At 33.4% G+C, this 22533-nt stretch overlaps 1 protein-coding gene across 1 annotated transcript; it reads left to right on the top strand.

The window, feature by feature from the left end:
- The first annotated feature begins 9156 nt into the window (after positions 1-9156).
- Positions 9157-15715, top strand: LOC111398392 (calcineurin B-like protein 10). Its single transcript, XM_023025304.1, has 8 exons — positions 9157-9210; positions 9922-9972; positions 10070-10247; positions 10348-10430; positions 11792-11900; positions 11988-12094; positions 13430-13510; positions 13606-15715. Exons 1-8 carry the CDS (start codon positions 9157-9159, stop codon positions 13645-13647), a joined length of 705 nt encoding a protein of 234 aa, XP_022881072.1. The 3' UTR covers positions 13648-15715.
- The last annotated feature ends 6818 nt before the right edge of the window (positions 15716-22533 follow it).

Genomic DNA, 22533 nt, shown 5'->3' with positions numbered 1-22533 from the left:
AAAATGGTCGAATCAAATAATGTTACGAACCAGAAGTTCGCTGATTCAAAAATTTTTATACTTTGGCATGATCGACTTGGACATCCAGGAGCCATAATGATGCGTCGAATAATAAACAACTCACATGAACATCCTTTAAAGAATCAGAAGATTTTTTTATCTAATGATTATCCGTGTGTAGCTTGTTCTCAAGGCAAGTTATCATTAGACCTTCAACTACAAAGGTCAATATTGAATCTCCAACTTTCTTGAAAAGAATATAGGGAGATATATGTTGGCCAATACACCCACAATGTGGACCATTTCGTTACTTTATGGTATTAATTGATTTTTCTACAAGATGGTCACATGTTTGCCTACTTTCAACTAGGAATGTAGCATTTGATAGACTACTTGCTCAAATCATAAAATTGCGAGCACAATTCCCCCATTGCTCAATCAAGACTATTCGTCTAGAGAATGCTGATGAATTTAGATCACAAGCATTTGATGATTATTATATGTCAATTGGGATTGAAATTGAACATTCAGTTGCACATGTTCATACACAAAATGATTTAGCGGAATCGTTTATTAAACGCCTACAACTTATTGCTAGACCATTACTTATGAAAACAAAACTCCCAACTTCTGTTTGGGGTCATGCCATATTACATGTTGCATCATTGGTTCGTATAAGACCAAATGCCTATCATCAATATTCACCTTTGCAACTTACATTTGGTCATAAACCTGATATTTCTCACCTAAGGGTTTTTGGTTGTGCTGTCCAAGTTCCTATTTCACCCCCACAACGTACTAAAATGGGTCTCCAACGAAGACTTGGGATTTATGTGGGTTTTGATTCACCATCTATTATTAGATATCTTGAACCTTTAACGGGTGACTTATTTACTGCACGTTTTGCAGATTGTCATTTTGATGAAATGACTTTCCCAACTTTGGGAAGAGAAAAACTACATCTTGAAAAACAAGATAGAATTTCTTGAAATGAGACAACTCTATCTCACTTTGATCCCCGCAGCAATCAATGTGAAAAGAGGTTGAAAAAATCATTCATTTGCAAAGAGTTGCAATTCAACTACCTGATGTATTTGTTGACACGAGAAAAGTGACAAAGTCATATATTCCTGCAGAAAATATTCCAACAAAAATTAATGTCCCTGCAGGACAATCTGCTGTGGCAAATGAATCTCAAATACGTAAGAAGCGTGGTCGATCAGTTGGTTCAAAAAACTCTGTACCTCGAAAAAGAAGAGTACATGAGAAAAACTAACCAAAAACTTCAGAAGAAATCACATTAGAAAAGATTGATCAATCAAATATTGAATGTACGATTCCTGAAGAATCAGAGGTGTCCGAAAATAATGAGATCTCAATAAATTATATGATATCTCATAAATTATGGGAAAGGAATAATATTGTTATAGACAATATTTTTGCCTTTAACATGGCTCTTGATATTATGCAAAATGAGGATCCTGAACCACAGTCTGTTAATGATTGTCGAAATAGAAATGATTGGCCAAAATGAAAAGAAGCCATACAGGTAGAATTGAATTCTTTGGAGAAACGAAAAGTATTTGGACTAGTAATTCGAACACCTGAAAATGTAATTCCTGTTGGATACAAATGGGGTTTTGTATGAAAGAGAAATGAGAATAATGAAATTATAAGATACAAAGCCCGACTAGTGGCTCAAGATTTCTCCCAAAGATCGAGAATTGATTATGAGGAAACATATTCTCCCGTAATGGATACCATCACTTTTAGGTTCTTAATTAGTCTGACCGTGTCACAAGGGCTCGATATGCGCCTTATAAATGTAGTAATTGCCTACCTATATAGTTCACTTGACAGTGACATATATATGAAAGTCCCTGAAGGATTTAAGGTGCCAGGAATAAATGATACATTTCCGAGAACTATGTTCTCAATTAAATTGTAAAAATCATTATATGGATTGAAACAATTCGGACTCATGTGATATAATGGTCTTAGCGAATATTTGTTGAAAGATGGTTATAAAAATGACGATATCTGCCCATGTGTTTTCATAAAGAAAACAAATATTGGATTTACAATTGTGGCAGTTTATATTAATAATTTAAATTTAATTGGAACTCCTGAAGAGCTCAACAAAACTGCAGATTATTTGAGAAAGAATTTGAGATGAAAGATTTGGGGAAAACCATATTTGTCTTGAATTACAAATTGAATATTTTCCAGAGAGATTATTTGTTCATCAATCTACTTATACAGAAAAGGTCTTGAAACGCTTTTATATGGATAATGCACATCCATTGCCACTTTTATGTGAAAAAAGATTCATTTCGTCCACTTGAAGATGGAGAAAAGATTTTTGGTCCTGAAGTACCATACCTTAGTGCAATTGAAGCATTAACTTATCTTGCAAATTACACTCGACCTGACATAGCTTTTTCTGTAAATCTCCTTGCAAGATATAGCTCTACACCAACTCAATGGCATTGGAATAGTGTTAAAACATATTTTTCGTTACCTAAAAGATACTATTGATATGGAACTATTTTATTCTCAAAAGTCAGGATCTGCTTTAGTGGGATATGCAGATGCAGGTTATCTCTCCGATCTACATAAAGCTAAATTAGAAACAGGATATGTGTTTACACGTGGAGGAACAGCTATATCATGGAGATCTGTGAAACAATCCTTGACAGCAACATCTTCAAATCATTTTGAGATTATTGCAATCCATGAATCAGGGCGAGAATGTGTATGGTTGAGGAATATGACGCATCATATCCAATCATCATGTTGATTGACTTCAACAAAAGATAGTCCAACAATTTTGTTTGAAGATAATGCAGCTTCTATCGCACAACTCAAGGGAGGCTATATCAAAGAGGATAGGACGAAACATATTTCTCCAAAATTCTTTCATACTCATGAACTTCAGAAGAATGGTGACATTAATATTCAACAAATTCGCTCAAGTGACAATGTGGCTGATCTATTCACAAAAGCACTGCCAACATCCACATTCAAGAAATTAGTTCATGAGATTGGAATGCGTCGACTCAAAGATTTTCAGTGATCAACATTAGGGGGAGTAGCTGTACTCTTTTTCCTTCGCTTAGGTTTTGTCCCATTGGGTTTTCCTAGCAAGGTTTTAATGAGGCAGCATTTAATTTTAATACTCCAACATAACTTTACTCTTTTTACTTCATCTGATTTTTTTTTTCCATTGAGTTTTTATCAAACAATGTTTTAACGAGGTAGATATTTTGTAATATATTATTCAAAGGGGAGTGTTGTAAATGGAAAGTCTATTAAAGTTTATTGGTGAATGACATTTGTACCCCCGTAGCCCTAGAAATTATTACCATTATATCCCTGATTCTTACCTATAAATATAGGGCTTTGATTTTCAATAATACACACAAAAAGTTTATTGAGTTTTTTCTATTCTCTTTGAGTTTTCTCTATTCTCTTTTCGTCTCATTTTATAACAAAAGTTTAATTATTTGACCAAAAATAAGAATTTAAAACTTATTTCTCTATAGTCCTTCAACTTTTCAAAAAAATAAAAGTAAATAAATAAATATAAGTTAGATATCATTGAAAATGATTAATCCTATTCTATAAAAAATTTCGGGGCTTTACACACGATGAGCTCTCTAAAAATAAATGTAGCTATAATATAGCTAATGTAGAGGCATGTTGAGCTCTCTTTCTTAGTCTCGCATGTCAATGCATCTCAAAGACTGAAGAATAAACATTAATCTGGTGGCTCATCTTGAACTATTGAAGACTTATAAGCTGATCTCAGGTGGATGAGGTCTTATAGCTATGCTTAATAATGGAAATGAGCGATGGATAAGCATTTCGCGAAGCTAAGGAATAAGCATCTTGCAGAGTAAGAAATAAATATCGAGTCGATAGTTCATTTCAAACCATCAGAGACTTATAAGTTGGTTTTAGAATGAAGAGGTCTTATAGCCGTGCTCAATGATGGTGAGTGACAATGGATAAATATTTCGCGAAGCTATAGAATTTGTCTGATGAAGTAAGGAATAACAATCTCATGATGGCTCGTCTCGATCTACCGGAGACTTATAAGCTGGCTTAGGAATGACGAGGTCTCATAATTGTGCTCAACGATATTAAGGGGTGATAGATGGACATCTCGCGAAGCCACGGAATCTATCTGACGAAACAGGGGATAAGCATCCTACAAGGCGACGGATAAACATCTCGCAAGGCTAGAAAATGCTCATTTTGAATAAACATCTTGCGAGACAAAGGATAAACATCTCACGAATGAGGCCAGATTAGGTTCATTTTTCAAGGGCAAATATGTCTAATTGGGCTACAAAGATACTCATTTTTCAAAGGCAAATAATTCAAGATTTTGTCTCTTCCATTTACTTAAGGAACAAGGACTCCAAAATACCGTCTTTTCCTTTATTTAAGGAACAAGAACTCATATATACTGCCTTTGATGGTAAGAAATTTACGAGCTAGGGCTTACTTTCAATAATATAAAATTATGAGTTAAGACTCGCCTTCAATAATAAGAAAACCACAAGCTAAAGCTCATTTTCAATAAATAAGAAAATCACGAGCTGGGGCTCACCTTGAATTATGCGAGATCTTCGAACTTACCTCGAACAATAAAAATCCATTAGTAGAAAATTTGAAGCTTTCAAATAGGAGAAAAACCCGAGTTGGAGTGTGAAATCATTGTTCAAAATTCTCATTCAATAATATGATAAGTACCCTATCCAGATGAACAAGAAAGGTGGGATAGCATCACTTTTTGGTTGTTTATAGAAATCATGCTTAACTGATCCCTGGTCGCATTGTTGGAGGCAATCGTGGAAAATAATAAAATTTTCCTAGAATGTAAGTTTATACTTTCAACATATAACTAGTGCTTTTGTTTTATTTAGATATATTCTCCCAAAGTTCAACCCTTTTTTACACAAGAGGCTCGCATCTAAAGCGCCTCCCATATTCAATCACTTATATTGTCATGTGACTTGATAATGCTATGCTATTTCTCCGCAATGGGAGTCCCCGCTAAAGCATCACTTCAATCAACATGATATAGCCCCAGCAAAGCGTCACGTCCCTTCTTTAAAGAACATAACAGGCAACAAGTATATACCAACTCAAAAGTCCATGTATTATATAAATATCCATACATGAACTTTAAGGACTATTGTTATGCCTCTTCCAGTGAGGCGTAAACAATGACCACATGGCAGCCACAAAACAAGTGACATAGGCCCGTACTCCACTTCTTTCTGCCCAAGTGGTAGCTTCAGTTGAATCCCTATCGAAGGTCGAATCTATTCGTGGGAAGATCGAAACCCCATGGATGAGGCGAGGCTACTAGGAGCTTGACGGAAGATCTTTCATACAATCTTAATGAGTGATTGATGTGACAACTCACTACAACCGTCGTCCGTCCAACCAAATAGGTCAAGTTTAAATTTTATGTATCAAGCTTTGGGCAATAAAATGGAATTAACATTAAATGCATATTATTGATTGATAATTATGATAAGAGGCCTCTGCCATTTGGATAATGCCAGGCATCTCTTGATCAAACAGTTTTTACTTATCTTCTTCTACTATAAAAGCTTAAAAATTATGTCATTTAGAGGTAATGCAAGTTTATGCTCTTAACATATAACTTTTGCTCTCATTGTTTTACATATAGTCTTCCAAAGTCGAACCCCTCTTTACATAAGAGTCTCGTGTCTAAGGCACCTCCCACACTTAACAGTTATATTGTCAACTAACTTGATCGTCGAAGTATGTGCAATCACTTCCACTACCACCGGGGAAGGATACATGTGGCTAACAATTTGTCCTATTGTGCAGGAATTGAATGGAGGTACAAAAACTAAAGTCAACATCCAACTCCAAAGCTCAAGTAGATCTGTCAAAGTGGGCTAAAAATAAAAGAACAAACGTTAAAATCTGGATAAAAAAAATCTATTCTTAAAAATTATTTATGCACAATACATGTCACAGGTGAATGTAGTGTACTATTTCTTGATTATCTTTGATAATCTTCAAGCAAAGATGTTGATGGTCGACAGACTTTGCAAAAGAATTTTTTGCTATTCGAATTTGCATTTAAGAGTATAATTTTTTAAAGTATATAGAAGATTGTTTAAGTTTAGGTTTACGTTACCCATTAAGATTTGGCTTGAGAAAAAAAAAACGAAGACGTGTGAAGGAATTTGGATAGTTAGGTTTTAAATGATATGTGGCAACTTCATATAATGCACCATGAAAAGAGGAAAAAAGTAAAATTTGGGAGAACCAAGTCAACATCGAGAACCAAACCCAATCCGATTGGTTCTCGGTTTGAAGTCCCAAAATCTATTTATTAAAGGCATTGGTGCCAAAATAACCAATGATCTATTCGATATTGAGAGAAAATTATCCATCCATAATTTATAGACAATTGATAAACATGAACCAAAAATATCATATTTTAACTATATTGGGAATGGCTTTACGAGAGATTCCCTATTTTTTATGCTCGAACATTCCATTATGTTATATTAAGCACGACAACACAAATAATCATTGCTAATTGAAAATGATTGAAATACATTAATTTTACTCATTTTTTTAACTTCAACTTGTTAAGGAAATGATAACTAAATAATGTTATTAGAATTTTTTAAATGGTTCGAGCCATAGCAACTATGAACAATAGGTCCCTAAAACTTGAAGGTGGATTTATTTATTTAATTTTCATTTATTTTGGGGGAAATGGGCACAGTAAAGCACGCTATCGAACCGTCCACGTTTATCAACTTGCATGATCATGATTGACTATTATGATAAGTCACACGTCAATGGTCACTATTCATGAATATTTATAGGAATAATTGCACAAGGATCTCTAAACATTTAAAACACTGGTAGACTTTTTCAAACCTTTCATTTGTTGTAACTATTACTGCTAATATTTCCAAACATTGTAGATGAGGCCCCAAATGGAAGGAAAACAGTTTTTTTGCTGTTAGTTGACCATTAAAATTAAAATTTGACAATTTTAACAGAGATAGGCGAGGGTAAAATTGTTTCTTCAATTTTAAAAGGGCAAAATAGTAATTAAATTGGAAAAACCAAAAATAATAAAAATAAAAATTGCATAATCTTCTTCAACCTTTGCCCAACAGCCATTGACTACCACCACCAATATCGGACGCCACAACGCAGTGACCACCACTACCTCAAATTGCCAACCGTCAATACACCCAAAATCTAATGTTTATTGACACCCCTGATGAGTGCTCTACACTCATAATATTTATGCCACCTAATTTGTTATTTTGTTACTTTTGAGAGTGTTTTAGAGCTTTTTACTGTATGTTTTGATGTTGTGATTTAGGTTGATGAAATTGAAAGAAATAAGCAAAAGTTGGCAAAATTGGAGAAAATTGCCAAATTGTAATACGTCCAAAGTTCAAGAACTAAAGCGCAAATATTGAAAAGTTGTGTTGAACCTAGCAGTGAAGATCCGAGCATGCTAGGAGTCAATTGGGTGAAAACAGATGTTAAAGGGATCAAATTTATTCAAAATATGATCACAAATCAATTTCCAATCGAAAAGTTGTACTCCGAAATTTTATCCTCACATTAAAACTCATTTTGACATAGCAAACGATTAAAGTGGAGAATAATATCTCAGGAAAATTTGTACCCCTTTAAGTTAGCTTTCTAAGGAGCTTTGAATCACCTCAATTGGACATCGGACGAGAAAGTTATGCTAAAAATATTGAAGGACGCGCAGAAGGAACTTTCCACCCGAACCGGGCACCGTGACGCCAATAAATCTGAATTCGATAGTAAGGGCAGCGCCGTGGCGCCGACTATGCGGGTAAACGTATTTTGATATTTTTGGATTTCTTTCTCGGCCCATTCCAACCTAAAATTGTCCAAGACTTGAGGAGACTATAAATACTACCTAAAAAACCTAATTAAGAGGGGGAAAACGAGCAAGGAAAACTGGAAGCAGCCCGCAAGAACACGTGATTGGAAAGAAGAGTTTAGCCGGCCAATTGCAAAAATCTGGAGACAAATCCACGGCTGGTCAATACAATTAAAGAAGAGGAAGTTATTGAGAGAATTTGGCAACAATGGAAGAAGAAATCGAACGGCAAAAATGAGTTTTTCTATTCATTTTCTTCTCTATGTTTTTCTTATTAATTTATTCATGTCAATTTTCTCAATTATGAACTAAACAATTATTCTAGGGATGATGTAGCCTACTTGAGACATGTTTTGGATTTCGTTATAATTATTTCAATTGATCTTTTATTTTTATTTATTTATGTTATTTGTGCGCAATGCTTTCAATTAACTGGCCACTAATTGACTGATTTGATGTTCTAAATTTTGGCGCTCGAGAGAGGCAATTTTAGGCGTGATCTAAGATAACATAACCTAGATTTCGTAGGTTTCGAGAGAAAGTGCGAATCTTTGAGGCTTGTTTTAATTAAGAACCACGTGCTTGATAATTTTTATATTTTTAATTTGGAATAGAGATATTGGAGTTAATATATAAAAATAGATTTTATTTGGTGCTCGAGAGAGGGAAATAGAATCACTTTAGCGTTCTTGCCTATAAATTTTGGAAAGATTGATAGAAATAATTATACGGTTGAAAAATATTGTCGAATGTACGGTGAAATCATTTCCTAGGCATTCATAATTTGATAAGAAACTTCATAATTTGTCATCGTTTACTTGCATCGTTCATCCTATTTAATTTTAATTTAGCATAAAAACATTGACTCAAAATTTGATCGTCTAAATAAAGGGAAAGATAAAATAATTATAGTACTCAATTGATTCGAATATCAATCCTTGTAGGTTCGACATTCTAACTACGTGTATAGAGATAAGAGAGAAAATACATATGTAATATAAACTGAGCTTGCGGTAGGATGTATGTTGCAACACCTAATAGAGCTAACACATTAGTCTCAGATCTTATGTTCTAAAACATATAAAACCAAATTAAAAGATTTCGATGATAACATAGTATAGGTTCCATGGAACCAATTATATGCAAATGTAATTTTTCACCAAATGTAAATAATCTTTTTCTCTGCAAGTGTTGGGGGTATGATACTGTTGATGGGGGAGGTATTTTTCGACGGCTTTGGAGGTAGCAAGGTGATGGTTAAAGAGGTGAAGTGCAGTGGCCCTATTTGGGCTTTTCCTTTTTTTTTTTTTCAAGGTTTTTCATATCTTGGATCGAATGTTCTTGGTTTAACAAAAAATTAATGTTTATAGTGGTGGCGAGGTTGATAACTGTGGACATGGTGGTGGCAAAATTCTAATTTTGGATAGATGGGTTGGGGGTGAGAAAGACCATCAAATATCCTTTTTTTCTCTTTTTTTATTTATGTTTTTTTACTAATTTTATGTGAAAAATATTAAATTACCATTTTGCCGTCCCCTATTTTGGTAGAAAGTGGTCAAAATTTATTTGGGTGATCAATTGATGATATTTTGGATGGAAATCGTTTATAAGGGCCTACAATGGTTGAAAATGTTAGGGGTGACGGTTACAATAAATGAAAGGTTTAGAGAAAATTCTACTAGTATTTTAAAGGTTTGGGACTCCTGTTGCAATTATCCCATAATTATTTAGCCCCTATTTGTCATCCATTCTCTCCCATTTTTTTTCTACGGTACTCATTTTCAACCACACATTCTTCATTAAAATAATATTATATATAAATCAAAAATTTTTTTCTTTTTTAATCACATATTTTAACATCAATCATTATTTCATAATATATTCTTTGCAAATAATGGATGACAAACACACCCTTATTCACTTCCCCACTGCTCCAACACACAAAAAACTAATAATTAATTACAGAAAGATATTAGAGAGAGGGAGCGAATGTGAAATTACTAATCGATTCAACAAACAATTCTCTGGTAGTTTTAATATATATACGCATGAATATATGAATTTATTGCTGTATTTATAATTGAATTGATTGATATTGTTCTTGCATGTTGAATACGGGATCAGATTACGGGTTCTTTAAGGTTTGCCGAGAAGATCTGCGTTTTGGTGATTCCAATTGTAGCAATATTTGAAGTATTGATTTTCGCGGTGTCGGGTTGTTGCGAGTGCCGGAGATCGTACCACACGAAGAAATTGCTGTACAAGTACGATGATTTCAATAGTCCTGCCAGTAAATCTCGATGTAATTCAGTTATAATTTACTTTTTACGGTTTAAATTTTTCGTTTTCTTAGTTTCAAATGAGATTTGGATAATTTTTTTTGCTGGAATTTATTTTTGCAGTTACTGTGAATGAAATTGAGGCATTATATGAGCTGTTTAAGAAGTTGAGTAGTTCAATTATAGACGACGGTTTGATACATAAGGTATAACTTCCCCTGATATTCCAGATAAGATGTGAGCTTCTACATATAATTTACTATTGTTTGTACTTGATATTTCAAGGAAATTTATGCGCTAATTTGATGATTTATTGTAAGGATTACTGCAATATCAACTTGTGTTCTTGCAATTTTATCTTTATATTCAAGTTTTGGACCATTTATGTGTGCATTGATATAATACATTGCTACTGAAGAGAAAAGAAAAGCCTGAGGCTTTTGAGGAAGATCCTCAAGATTTTCTTTTCTCTTCAGTAGTAATGCATTACGTCAGTGCTTAAAATCTCTGTGGGACTTGATGGTGTGGTTTTTCATTGAAGTTGAGGAAATACAGTTTCTTCAGCTATCATCTATCATCTATTTTTTTTTTCTTTCTTCTTGTCGTTTTTACAATCATCATTGGTGATGGTACGGGATGAAAATCTTCTCCTCTTGCGAGAATGCCAACTTTCAGACCTAATTGATTTGGACATTAAAATTGGAAACATTTATCGCCAATTGGTCAGTAACATTGTTGTTAATCCTTCGAGTTCAACAAGTGTATGTAGATACGAGAATTTGGTTTTTGCTTTGTGGTTGGTTAGCAACAAGGAGAGTGCAAGCATGCAGTGAGAAACTTCTGAAAGCAACTTAAAAACTTTAGAGGTATATCAACTTATTTCTGTGAGAGTTGCCTGACTTAAGTGTGTAGGTTGTGCACCATACTCGAAATTTTTGTGAGTTGAAAAGATTGTAAACTCAGCTACTGGCCGACTTCAGTTTAGCATTACTGTTCATATCTGTTTTGATTATGTGAGAACCTTATGTTGCACGTGAAAGATACTTGATCAGTTAACGGCTGAATTTAATTTAACACGGCCTTCTTGCTTCTCATTTGAATCCAACCTTTTGGCAACTATGTTTAGCTGATTGTGGAAACAATGTTTCTTCAATGTGCATGGTGTGCCTCCACATGGGAATTTATTTTTCTTTTATCTAGATGTAGAAGTTTGTTACAGCTTCTCAGCCTTTAGTCGAAGATGGCAAGAGATAGTTTCGGTGCTTATTAACCACAGGAAAACTCTCTTGTTTGCAACAGACAACAAAAACAAACTCGTACTCAAAATTTTGGATTTGAAATTCATTGTACCAACATTTTCCTTTAAGCTTCGTATAGTCAGTGTTATAATGTACGAATCTTCTTCAAGTATGCCCACACATATTGCATATATGTCATGCTTTATACTTATTCAGGTGGAATCTCAGGTTATAAATAAGCTATAACTCATGCACTGTCGTAAACATTATCTGATAATTCAAGTTAACTCTCCACTTAAAATTTAATTGATTCCTGCCTTTGCTCCCAGGTTTTTGATCTTTTTGATGAAAAGAGGAATGACGTTATTGAATTTGAAGAATTTATCCATGTACTCAATGTGTTCCATCCCCGTGCCCCAATCGAAGAAAAAATAGATTGTAAGTTATTAATAACAACTATTCCAGCTTCAGGAGTAATTTACATTATGAATTAGCTAATTTGGATGACCTCTCTCTGTTTTCTAGTTGCCTTTAAGCTTTATGATCTCAGAGTGACTGGGTACATTGAGCGAGAAGAAATAAGCTTGTTACTACGTGATGTTAATCTTCAGAGTATGTTTGGTATGATTTTTGTAGAATAAAGCAATGGGTCCTACGGAATATGTAGTTAAAATGCAGACAAAAGTTGTAGGTCATACGGAATGTATGGTTAAAAATGATGTTTTATCAGCTTAAATTATAATTTAAACTTTGCCAGACATTCACTTAATCTTATAGTAATGATAACTGAAAGATTGTATAATTTTTAAAATTTTACTATTTTAAGACTTCTCGTCATCGTCGTCTTCTTTTTTATTTATTTATTTATTTTTTTTAAACGATAATCGGGAATAATCTTTTGGGTGGTAGATGAGATACAGTCTTACTCCAATTAGATTGACTTATTCCAGATGCAGAGAGTGAAACGGTCAAGCAAGGGAACCATCCAATTGACAGACAGGGCACAGAAACTTCTAGATTTAAATTAGGAGCACTCAATTTGTTAGAGGTTGTTATTCAATTTGTTAGACGAGTCTGTTAGAGCAGGGTATATGTAAGGGGGGAAAGGAAGGCAGGAGGGGAGGAAAAAAATATACCGAGTCATTGTGGAGACGGTCAGCTTCTCAAAGTGCTGGAATTATCTTTCAATTCTTGTCATTTCCAGTTTCCAAGTTAGTGAAATATTATACAGAAAATCCCAAAAACACTATTGTTAATCTTTTTGTTACCATCACAGCATATTACTCTGATCAGAGATGAGATACTGTCTTAGCTGCTTGTCGTTGTGTTCCATCTATTATGCATTTTCCAGGGTTTATAAGATACATTCAGCTATTAGAGCACATTCCACCCACCTAATTTGCCTATGTACCATTTCTTTTCTACTTGAAATATATCTTTTGTTTGAATTTTGATAGGGCCTCTTGAATGGATTGGTTTTGGTTCGTGCATCATTTTAATTATTTTTTATTTTCTTCCAATGCCTTTTGGTTGAGGCGTTGGTAGAAAGATCAGATGAATTGTGGGTATTTGGATAGGGCATATTCCAAAATGAAATGGAGTTACTCGAAATCATAATGCCTAGAATTTGATTATGGAGAAATGAGCACTCGTTCAGTTGTACAATTCAAACTCCTTTTTTTTTTTTTAATGGCTCACAGGTAGTAAATTTGTCAAATGTTGACTGGTTAGACAGAACTTGGGTATTGTGATAATACATTTTCCAAAACGATCAGTTAAATGAAATCATAGCTAAAGATTTGTATTGTGACAAGATGGGTCATATGTCCTCAGTTTGCCCAATTTAACATTTGCTTATATTCGGTAAATTTGTTGGAAGTCAGACTCTCCTGAATCTACTTTTACAATGAAATCTATTATTCTATATATGCATTTTATGTGCTTGTGGAAAAACATTTTGGCTTTAGGTTAAGCAGTTGGTGATTGCAAGTCTGATGGAATCTGACTTGAAGCTTTCTGATGATCTTCTCAAGCAAATACTTGACAAGGCATGGCTTTGTCCTTACTGGAAAAACATTCTTTCCTTAGTTATTTCTTTGTATATGAATTATATGCTCATTGTGCAATTTTGGTCGTTTAACAGACATTTGCAGATGCTGATGCCGACATACAAATTAGCATTTAAGTTGAAAGATAAAATCACGGTTAGTGTCCTTAATTCCTTTTGGTTTAATAGACAATCCTTGGGTTAAAAACACTAGCAGCGACTGAACTTTTATATAAACTTCACGTTAGTCACTCAACTTCATATTGTTCGTATTTGACCATTGAACTTAAATACTGTTACAATTTGCTTGCTAAACTTAAACCATTGGTTACAGCTTGATCAGCAACATTTCCATCTTGCCATGTCATCTTTTTCTGATAGTCAAATTAATGGACATGGACTAAGTTATCCAATTGTCACGAGTATTTAACTTGAGTAACGAACTTAAAATAAAATGAAGTTCAATGACACGAAATTTTGCTTAAAAGTTTAGTGAACATGTTTATTTAAGCTGCCAATCTTCAAAAAGGAAAATGACATCTACTTGAGAAGATCACTACATCAGAATGTTTCTTCATGCCTAAAAAATTTGTGCCTATATCTTCCAGGGATGTATGTTTGAGAACACCATCACTATCAGTTAATCTCATGAAATTTCTATCAAAAGTATCTAGAGGGTTAAAAAGGTTACCTGGTCACGATCCTACATTGTGGTAGCTCTATCTAGTATTTTTTGGATTACATCCTATTACAATACCATTCATGCCACGTATGTTAGATGATGTGAAGAGTATCAAATGCCTACATGAAGGGAATGAATGAATGAATTATATGAAGGCTACAAAATGAGGAAAGGCATACACACACACATAGGGCCATAAAAAAGGAAAGGATAAACAAACATGCCAATTGCAATCAAGTGATTCAACAAAGATTCTACCAAACCCAGGGTCTTGGCTAGAAGAAAAGGCGACAAATTGCAGTTCATTATCATCGATAAGGGTCGAAAGAGAGAAAATAACGGCTTTTTAGGTGGGTTGAACATTAATCATAAGCTTTTTAGGTTTGGATCTGTCGCAACAAAACATATGAGATTGTAAATCATAGATCCCAAATCAATCTTAAAACCTCGTGCGAGATGATACGGTAGATTGGCCTTCAGACGACTAATGGTGGTGTGGTGTGAGTTTGGATCGATGCTGTGACCGATGAAGTTATATAGGATCATTATATAGGATCACAAGGGAGTTTGTCAGATGTCGGTATTCAAATTTATTTTCTAGAAGTGGCCAAGTGTCGTCTCTTCCATATAGCATCTGTGCAATGGCTAACATGTCTAGATCCATTGGCACTAGAACGATATTGTCCCTAGTTAGTCCTTCGTAAATATCGATCACTTCTGGTAAGAACATTAGATATGTCTTGAATCCATGCCTGGTGCATATGTTCGGTCCCCAAAATGTCTAACTCTGCATTAAAGTTGGCGTAGGACTCTTACACCAAGGTAAGATAAACTTTGTAAGGTTGCCTGCTACTTGTTCCCATCTTGCTAAACGAATCAACTGGGTCATCTCAAACCCTAGAAAGTCTTCCACCACTACTTGTCGTTCTGGCCAAAGTTTCCATCTTGAGACCAAATTATCAAATCTAGCTTTGTGCTCAAGGATTGGAAATTGCCACATACCTCATCATCAAGTCGAGTGCGAACTATGCTGGAAGATCTCGTGACCTTTTTTTGCCCTATGATGTGGAAGAAATATTATTTCTCAAACAATGTAAAAAAATGAACATTAGTTACTTGTATAGGATATGTCAGCCATAATAAAATAATATGAACGTCGATTGATAGGAAAGATGAGCGTTCGCAGGTAGGGAATGTAAGTAGGGCCACATGCATGAACAAAAACTGCATTTAGACCTTTTGTTAAACACGTAATGTGCGAACCAATGAGTCTAATGCAAACTTTGAACATAAACAAGTCTAATCCACGAATTTACGACACATGGCAAACCCAACATTGACCTAATCCCGTTCTCTATCAAGAATCACAAAAATTCCAACAAATAGCAAGATATATAGAAAACTAGCAAATCCAAGAAATTCTTCAAAATATAACGCGTACTTTTGATTTCTTGAAACTTGGGGGATGTTAGTGTGAAATAGTTGCTGAATGATGTTGTAGTTTGTACAATCTTCAATGTCCACGGGAAATTTGGAAAAAATTGATGAGAGATTGTCAAGAATTTGAAGAAAAATCGAGAGGGGGTGTTGGTAATGTTTTTCAATGTGCATGTAATGTGTATCAAGGTGGGTTTTAAAACCCACCCCACTGGTCAGCCGCGCCTTAGTCATATAAGCCCTTGTTAATTTTATGGTGGCTTTGCATGTGCAATGTCACGAGTCGACTATCAGCAAAGAGGGCATTGCTCCTTTGCTGGAATTTGCCCTTGTTAATTTTATGGTGGCCTTGCATGCGCATGGTCACGAGCCGACTATCAGCAAAGAGGACATTGCTCCTTTGCTGGAAGTTGACTCTTCAGACCCCTCGATCATCCCCAGATGTTGATTTTCGACTAAATTATGTCCTAAAGGCCTAAAACAGTGATGGAAAACCATGAAAATTATTTCAAACTCAACCATTCTTTTAAAAGTTACCTTTTGGTGTAAATTTCTCCAAATTCTCGTATTTGACCCCAAAAACTCTTTTTTTCACTCAAATCACTTGTATATGTTTTGAATGGCTCCAAATTCTTGCAAAACACATATGAAGCGTGTATGAATGCAAGAATGATCCTGAAAACCTAAGTTGTGGATGAAGATACCTAATTCAATAACAAAAACACAAAACATGAAAAATCCTAAACTAATGTATAAAAATTGAATAAATAAAAGGGAAGAAGCCTCCCAACAAGCCTTTTTTTCATAGTTTTTAGCTCACTTTTTCGTTTAAGTTTATTTTGGATCCTCAACTGGCAAATTGTCTTCGCATTGGAGTAATCACCTCCCTAATAAGCTTTCAACCTTTGCCTATTGATATTGAACCTTCGTTCGTGATCTTGAGATATAACCTCAAATGTGCCACATGGATGTACAGCTCCATTTGTGAATGGACCCGACTATCTTGATCTTAGCTTGCGTAGAAAGAGTTTGAGGCGAGAATTGAACATCGAAACTCGTTGACCAACCTCAAACCCTTTTTCTTTAATGTGCTTATTGTGCCATCTTTTAGATTTTTCCTTATACAAATTTGCATTCTCATAAAGCCCCAAACCTAAATTCATCAAACTTATTTAATTGAAGGATCATCTTTTTCCCGACCACCTTTATATCAAGGTTTATCATGTGAGTTATCCAATATGCATTACACTCAAGTTCAATTGGTAAGTGACATACTTTTTCGAACTCCAATCAATAAGGAGACATCCCAATAGGAGTTTTAAATGCGGTTCGGTAGGCTAAAAGCGCATCATCTAATTTTTTTGACTAATCTGTGTGTGACATATTAACTATAGCTTCTAGGATTTTCTTTAACTCCCTGATGGAGATCTTAACTTGCCCATTAGTCCGTAGACTTATGTCAAACAGTTAAACTATCACTATCTAGTGACTGAACAAGTTTTCATTATTTGAATAAATATTTTTGTTGTTAGTGAATTGAGCTTGTTTATTGAATGACAACACTAGAATGTTTTCTAAGAAGAAATGATAAATACATGAGCATGTTTTCGAATTGTGATATAAATATTGCTCATACAAGTTTGATCCATATTTAGTCAAATATGATTGAAGACCAGTTAGATAGTTGTATATACATGTTTAGCCCCTATTTAGTAGAATCATTTGCTGTCCCTTGAAACCATCTCGCACATGAGGCCATACTAAATTTATCAACATTATTGCTTACACTCCATAGATTAGCCACTATGTTAGGAGAACTCGCCGATAAATACAAAATAGGAGCATCTTCCAGGGCGTAAAGCCTATTTAGTTTTATTTTACCACTTTCTCTTCCCAATAGTACTGCAGTAGCAGTACAACCATTGAGTTCTTGAATATTTTACTCAAGGTCAATGTTTAACCCTGAAATGTCAAGATAAAAAATGAAATCGAGTTTAACGATTATCTAAAAATATAAAATTTAAAAAAAAAAATACATGCTTGGTTATGCTTTACTTAAGTTACTTTTTTGTGAAACTTGATTTTCAAGCTTTTTTTACTAACAAATCTTTTTTTTTCTAATTCACATTTACAAGTATTAACTTTTAAGCACATAAGCTAGTTGCTTACCGTTTCCATTGCCTGAGTAAAAATAGAGGTCATGGCTTTTTAAGACTACAATCAGCTCATTATTTGGAGGGAGGGGGTAATATTATAGCTCTCTACACAGAAAAGTCAAAGAAACTTCAATCCAATTTGGCAAAATTTTATTATTATGAGAAATAAAAAATAAGATTACCTTGCAACCATTTCTCAAATTTAACCTGTCCATTTCCAACGAAATCATTGTTCGGATTTATTAAATAATATAGGTTGTGAGGATTTACCGATGGAAAAGGTACATAATTTGTCGAACACTATGCTTGATCTTGACAATGCGTGTGAATTGTTGCAAGAATGCTTCCAACAGAAAGCATACAATAAATCTTTTTGTTTTTCAATGTCAACAGATTCTCCTATGGAAATAACTGCAGAAAATTATCAATCTTGCTTAAATAACCTTTAATAAAAGCATAAGACTATTTATGATCAATAGGATACGAATTAATCAAAGAAATTATCAATTATATTTATATAAATTACTATAATAAAAAGAAAAGCATCCTTTGTTAGATTCATTTATCTAATTTTCAAATATAAAATTCCAATTAATTATAGAAACTCTAAAAGCTTATAAAAACATAGTTGAAAATAACAAAAGAAAATACATAAAAGTAATAAATTAAGAGTGTGTACCTGAACCTCGAAATCTAGGACTAAAATAATGAGATTCCTTTTCATGCAATCAATCTCATCGTTATCACCTATTTTGTGTTTCGAACACTGAACTCAACAGGATGTAGATACTCCCGACTTTATGCCAACATAATATCATTTCATCAGTATATATAGTAAATATCTTTCATCTACGGATGGGTACTCTTTCTTGAATTCAAGGTGTTCAGAATTTGGCCACTGTCCCAACATGGCATGTTTCCAAGCACCAAATCAAAAAGCTTTCGTATCTCTTATACATGAAGACACATTGACATAAAATTAATTGAATAAAAAAATCCATCATTTTAATACTTGTAAATTCGCTGCTATAAACCAATGTTCCTAGTGAAGAAGAGGGCAAATTCATCTTTGAAGGAGATTTCAACTGAGAAATTGCAAGAAGATCATTAAGGAAACTTCATACTAGGAAAATTGCTCAAAGATTGGAAGGAAAACTTAAAAATCATCAAGAATCCATCGTTTCTCTTTAACTTTTCAAACTTTGGGTAATGTTTATTAAACTTCTAATGATTTCTTGTAATTTGAATATATATGGCTAGATATTTGCATTGTTAGGATGAGATAAACTATTGTTATAAGATTTTTTATTTTAATTAATTATTTTGACCTTTAATATGTATGTTTTTCTGGATGTTTATTATTTTTTCACCGACTTCTCAATTAATTAGCTACTAATTGAGATGATTTATTGGAATCTATTGTTATCAAGAGAGATAAGAAGTTTTTAGCTAAAAATAATAAATATTGGAAGGTTCGATAGATGATAGAGATATACATTTATACTTTATATGATTTTTATAGGTGTTCTAAATCATTTAATGAATTTATTATGTTCGTATCTTTCATTAAGAAATTAGAAGCTTACATAAGGGGAATACATTTGATATTATGCTAAAAATGGATTAGTAAGGGAGATTCTATACCTTAACAATATATCTTACGAATTTGATAAACATTTACTTACTTTCATCTTAGTTGATAAATTAGACTTTGATTTGTTACAACTTTATATTGCTATTCGAATAATGTTATTATTAATTTGAACTCAATCAAATACTTAGTCCCTGTAGGTTCAATACTCTACACACTACTATATTATTTGTTCATGATCCCGTCCACTTGCGGAAAATTAAACGATCAATCTAGGAATTCATCTGAGTAGGAGCAGATTCATCTGATTTCCAGCTAAGCTAGCAAGGACGATCATCATGACTCGTTGAATACTGGTTCTACCACTGATCATTAATATTATTCTTTCAACTTTTACATAGTATTTATTTTTATTTGCCTGATCTACCAGTTACCATTATTCGACTTCAATCAAAAGACAGGAACAATTCAAAGTGGATGTCCACTTATGTCACATTAAAAAAAATGGCATAATAACTTTTAATCCCTTTTAATAAGAAATAAATTCCTAAATGGAATATGCATGGGATTATACCCTTCTAATAAACCTACACTGATATATTTATGTATTATACTGTCAAAACCTAGCTTATAGGCTAAGTAGCCAATCATTGCAAGCTACAAAGTAAGTCCTTGTTTGACAATTATTATTTCCAAACTCTTTTTTAAGTACTCATTTTCAACCACACGTTTACACAATAAAATGTTTTTGCATATGATTAATTAAAAAAATTTCATACTTTTTAACCACACATTCCTTAACATATTTCCCATCTCTTCTTGAGAAACAAGTGGGCTATTTATTTGTAAAATTGTGCTCAATTTCATATGTGGCATTGCGATGCGAAGAGCTTTACTTGGAGAAATAGAAGAAACATGTATCACACGTGTAAAATCTGTTTATAGAAGTTTTTATTTTTATATTTATGATTGGAAAAACCATTAAATTCGGAATATGGTAAAGTAGCGTGAAACTTGTGATTGGTAGTAAAACACCACTATTCAAAACTATATTTTCCCCAAATTATAGTTGTCAAATAGGGCTAAATAAGAAAAATAATACAAGTGTAATGGAGTTTCACAATTTATTTTTGCAAGATGCCAATTATCAACACCGTATTGATCTGTTTTATTCCTCTTTTTTCCATAATCCAATCCAAGAATGATACCTCTCTCCATGTCAAACTCCCGCATACATATGCCTTTTTTTCAATAAATAAATAAAGATTTAAAGTAGCCAGCTTTGCATTAGAATATGTTAGGTTTTTGGGAGGGGATGGCAAATGAGTCAAGTCGCTTAATTCATTCCGACTTGGTCTATGAACGGATCATGCTCATTTTGATACGCGTAATTCCTCAGGTCAAGCTAGCTCAACTTGACCTATTCCCAACCCCTCCCTTTTTCTTTTTTCTTTTTTTTTTTTGTATTTCTATAAGAAATCTAATTTATATGTCTTTTGGCTGAGAATATGATTCTTCTGGATGAAGAAACAAGCACACCGTTATCAATATTTTTTATTAAATATAAAATTTTGAAAAAATCATCACCTAATAATACATAAATTGCGAAAATCAATAGTAGAAAGCATTTAACTTAAAAGTAAAAAAGCATTTAACTTAGAAGTAAAAATAAATAAAGAGGAAGCTTATGAAACGCACGGAGATAACTCACTATATTACATTATACCTGGTATGAAACTTGAGATTGATTATAACTTCCTTTCCTTCCCCAATCTCCAGTTATCAATATTTTTTATTAAATATAAAATTTTGAAAAAATCATCACCTAATAATACATAAATTGCGAAAATCAATAGTAGAAAGCATTTAACTTAGAAGTAAAAATAAATAAAGAGGAAGCTTATGAAACACACGGAGATAACTCACTATATTACATTATACCTGGTATGAAACTTGAGATTGATTATAACTTCCTTTCCTTCCCCAATCTCCAACCACAAATATACTAAGGGAGCCATCAACTTTTGTCGGATGTTCAAATCTTTCAAGTTAGGCATTTCCAGCGATAATGAAAATTGTTCCACGATCACACAAATAAATATGAATAGGTCATTCTTTGTAGCCATGGATTGATCAGTTTGGGATTAGTTGGCTCCGTAGGATGTACGATGCTGGAGGGAGGACGAAGAATTTCGAGAGAAAAAATGAAAAGATATGAAGGCAGCTTCCTTGTTGAGGATTGTGTTTTATATAAGCACAGTTTGTAGAACAGGGCAGACTTATCTAGTTGCGTTGCCTCATTCTGGAGATAACATTCTCTTAAATCTAGGTTTGGTCCCTAACGCTGCAATAAAATTTCAGTTTGGTCTTTCACAATTATTTTGTTCCAGATTAGTCACTAAAGTTTGCTAAGTTTCAATTCGGTTAGTCTTTTAGGCTCCGTTTGATTGCACGAAATTTTCCATGGAACTTGGAATTCGAATTCCAACTACCACTTTTGGCCTGTTTGTTTAACAAAATTTTCCAGAGAATTAATTTTTCATAAATTTCTAGGTACAGCACCTTAAAGCGTGATTTTTCACCTTTTATTTTCCTAGGGAGTAGGTGGTTTTTGGTTTTTCATCTTTTTTTTTTTGCTTTTTGTTTTTTTTTTTTAATTGTTGGCAATGGGAACAAATTCTAGGAACATTTGTAAAAGAGGATATCCCTGAAATTGACAATTTTCATGTAAAACAAAGCCAAACGAATACCAAAATATATGTGATTTTTTTATTTTTTTTTTCCTTTTTTTTTTTTTTTTTGGTTGGCAATGGAAATAAATTCTAGGAACAATGGTAGAAGTGGATATCCCTTAAATTGCCAATTTTCATGTAAAACAAAATCAAACGAACACCAAAAAATACTTTTACTTCAACATTTTTCACGTGGAAAATTATACCAATCAAACACAATAATTTACAATTCCCAGGAAAACAATTTCTAGGTAATTCAATTTCCTGAAATTCATTTTCTTTCCACCCAAATTCCATCTTTGCAATTAAACAGACCCTTATTGAATTTTATGTCAAATCCTACCTACATGTTAAAGTCATTGCGTACTTAGTGGATGTTAGCTAAACAAGCCTTAATCCCTATAAAAATGAGATAATGACATTGTG

This window comes from Olea europaea, chromosome 8 (assembly GCF_002742605.1).
Source record: "Olea europaea var. sylvestris chromosome 8, O_europaea_v1, whole genome shotgun sequence".
In the NCBI taxonomy this organism is placed as follows: Eukaryota; Viridiplantae; Streptophyta; class Magnoliopsida; order Lamiales; family Oleaceae; genus Olea; species Olea europaea.
The sequence above is the reverse complement of the archived record's forward strand: the minus strand, read 5'-3'. Positions and strand labels throughout refer to the sequence as shown.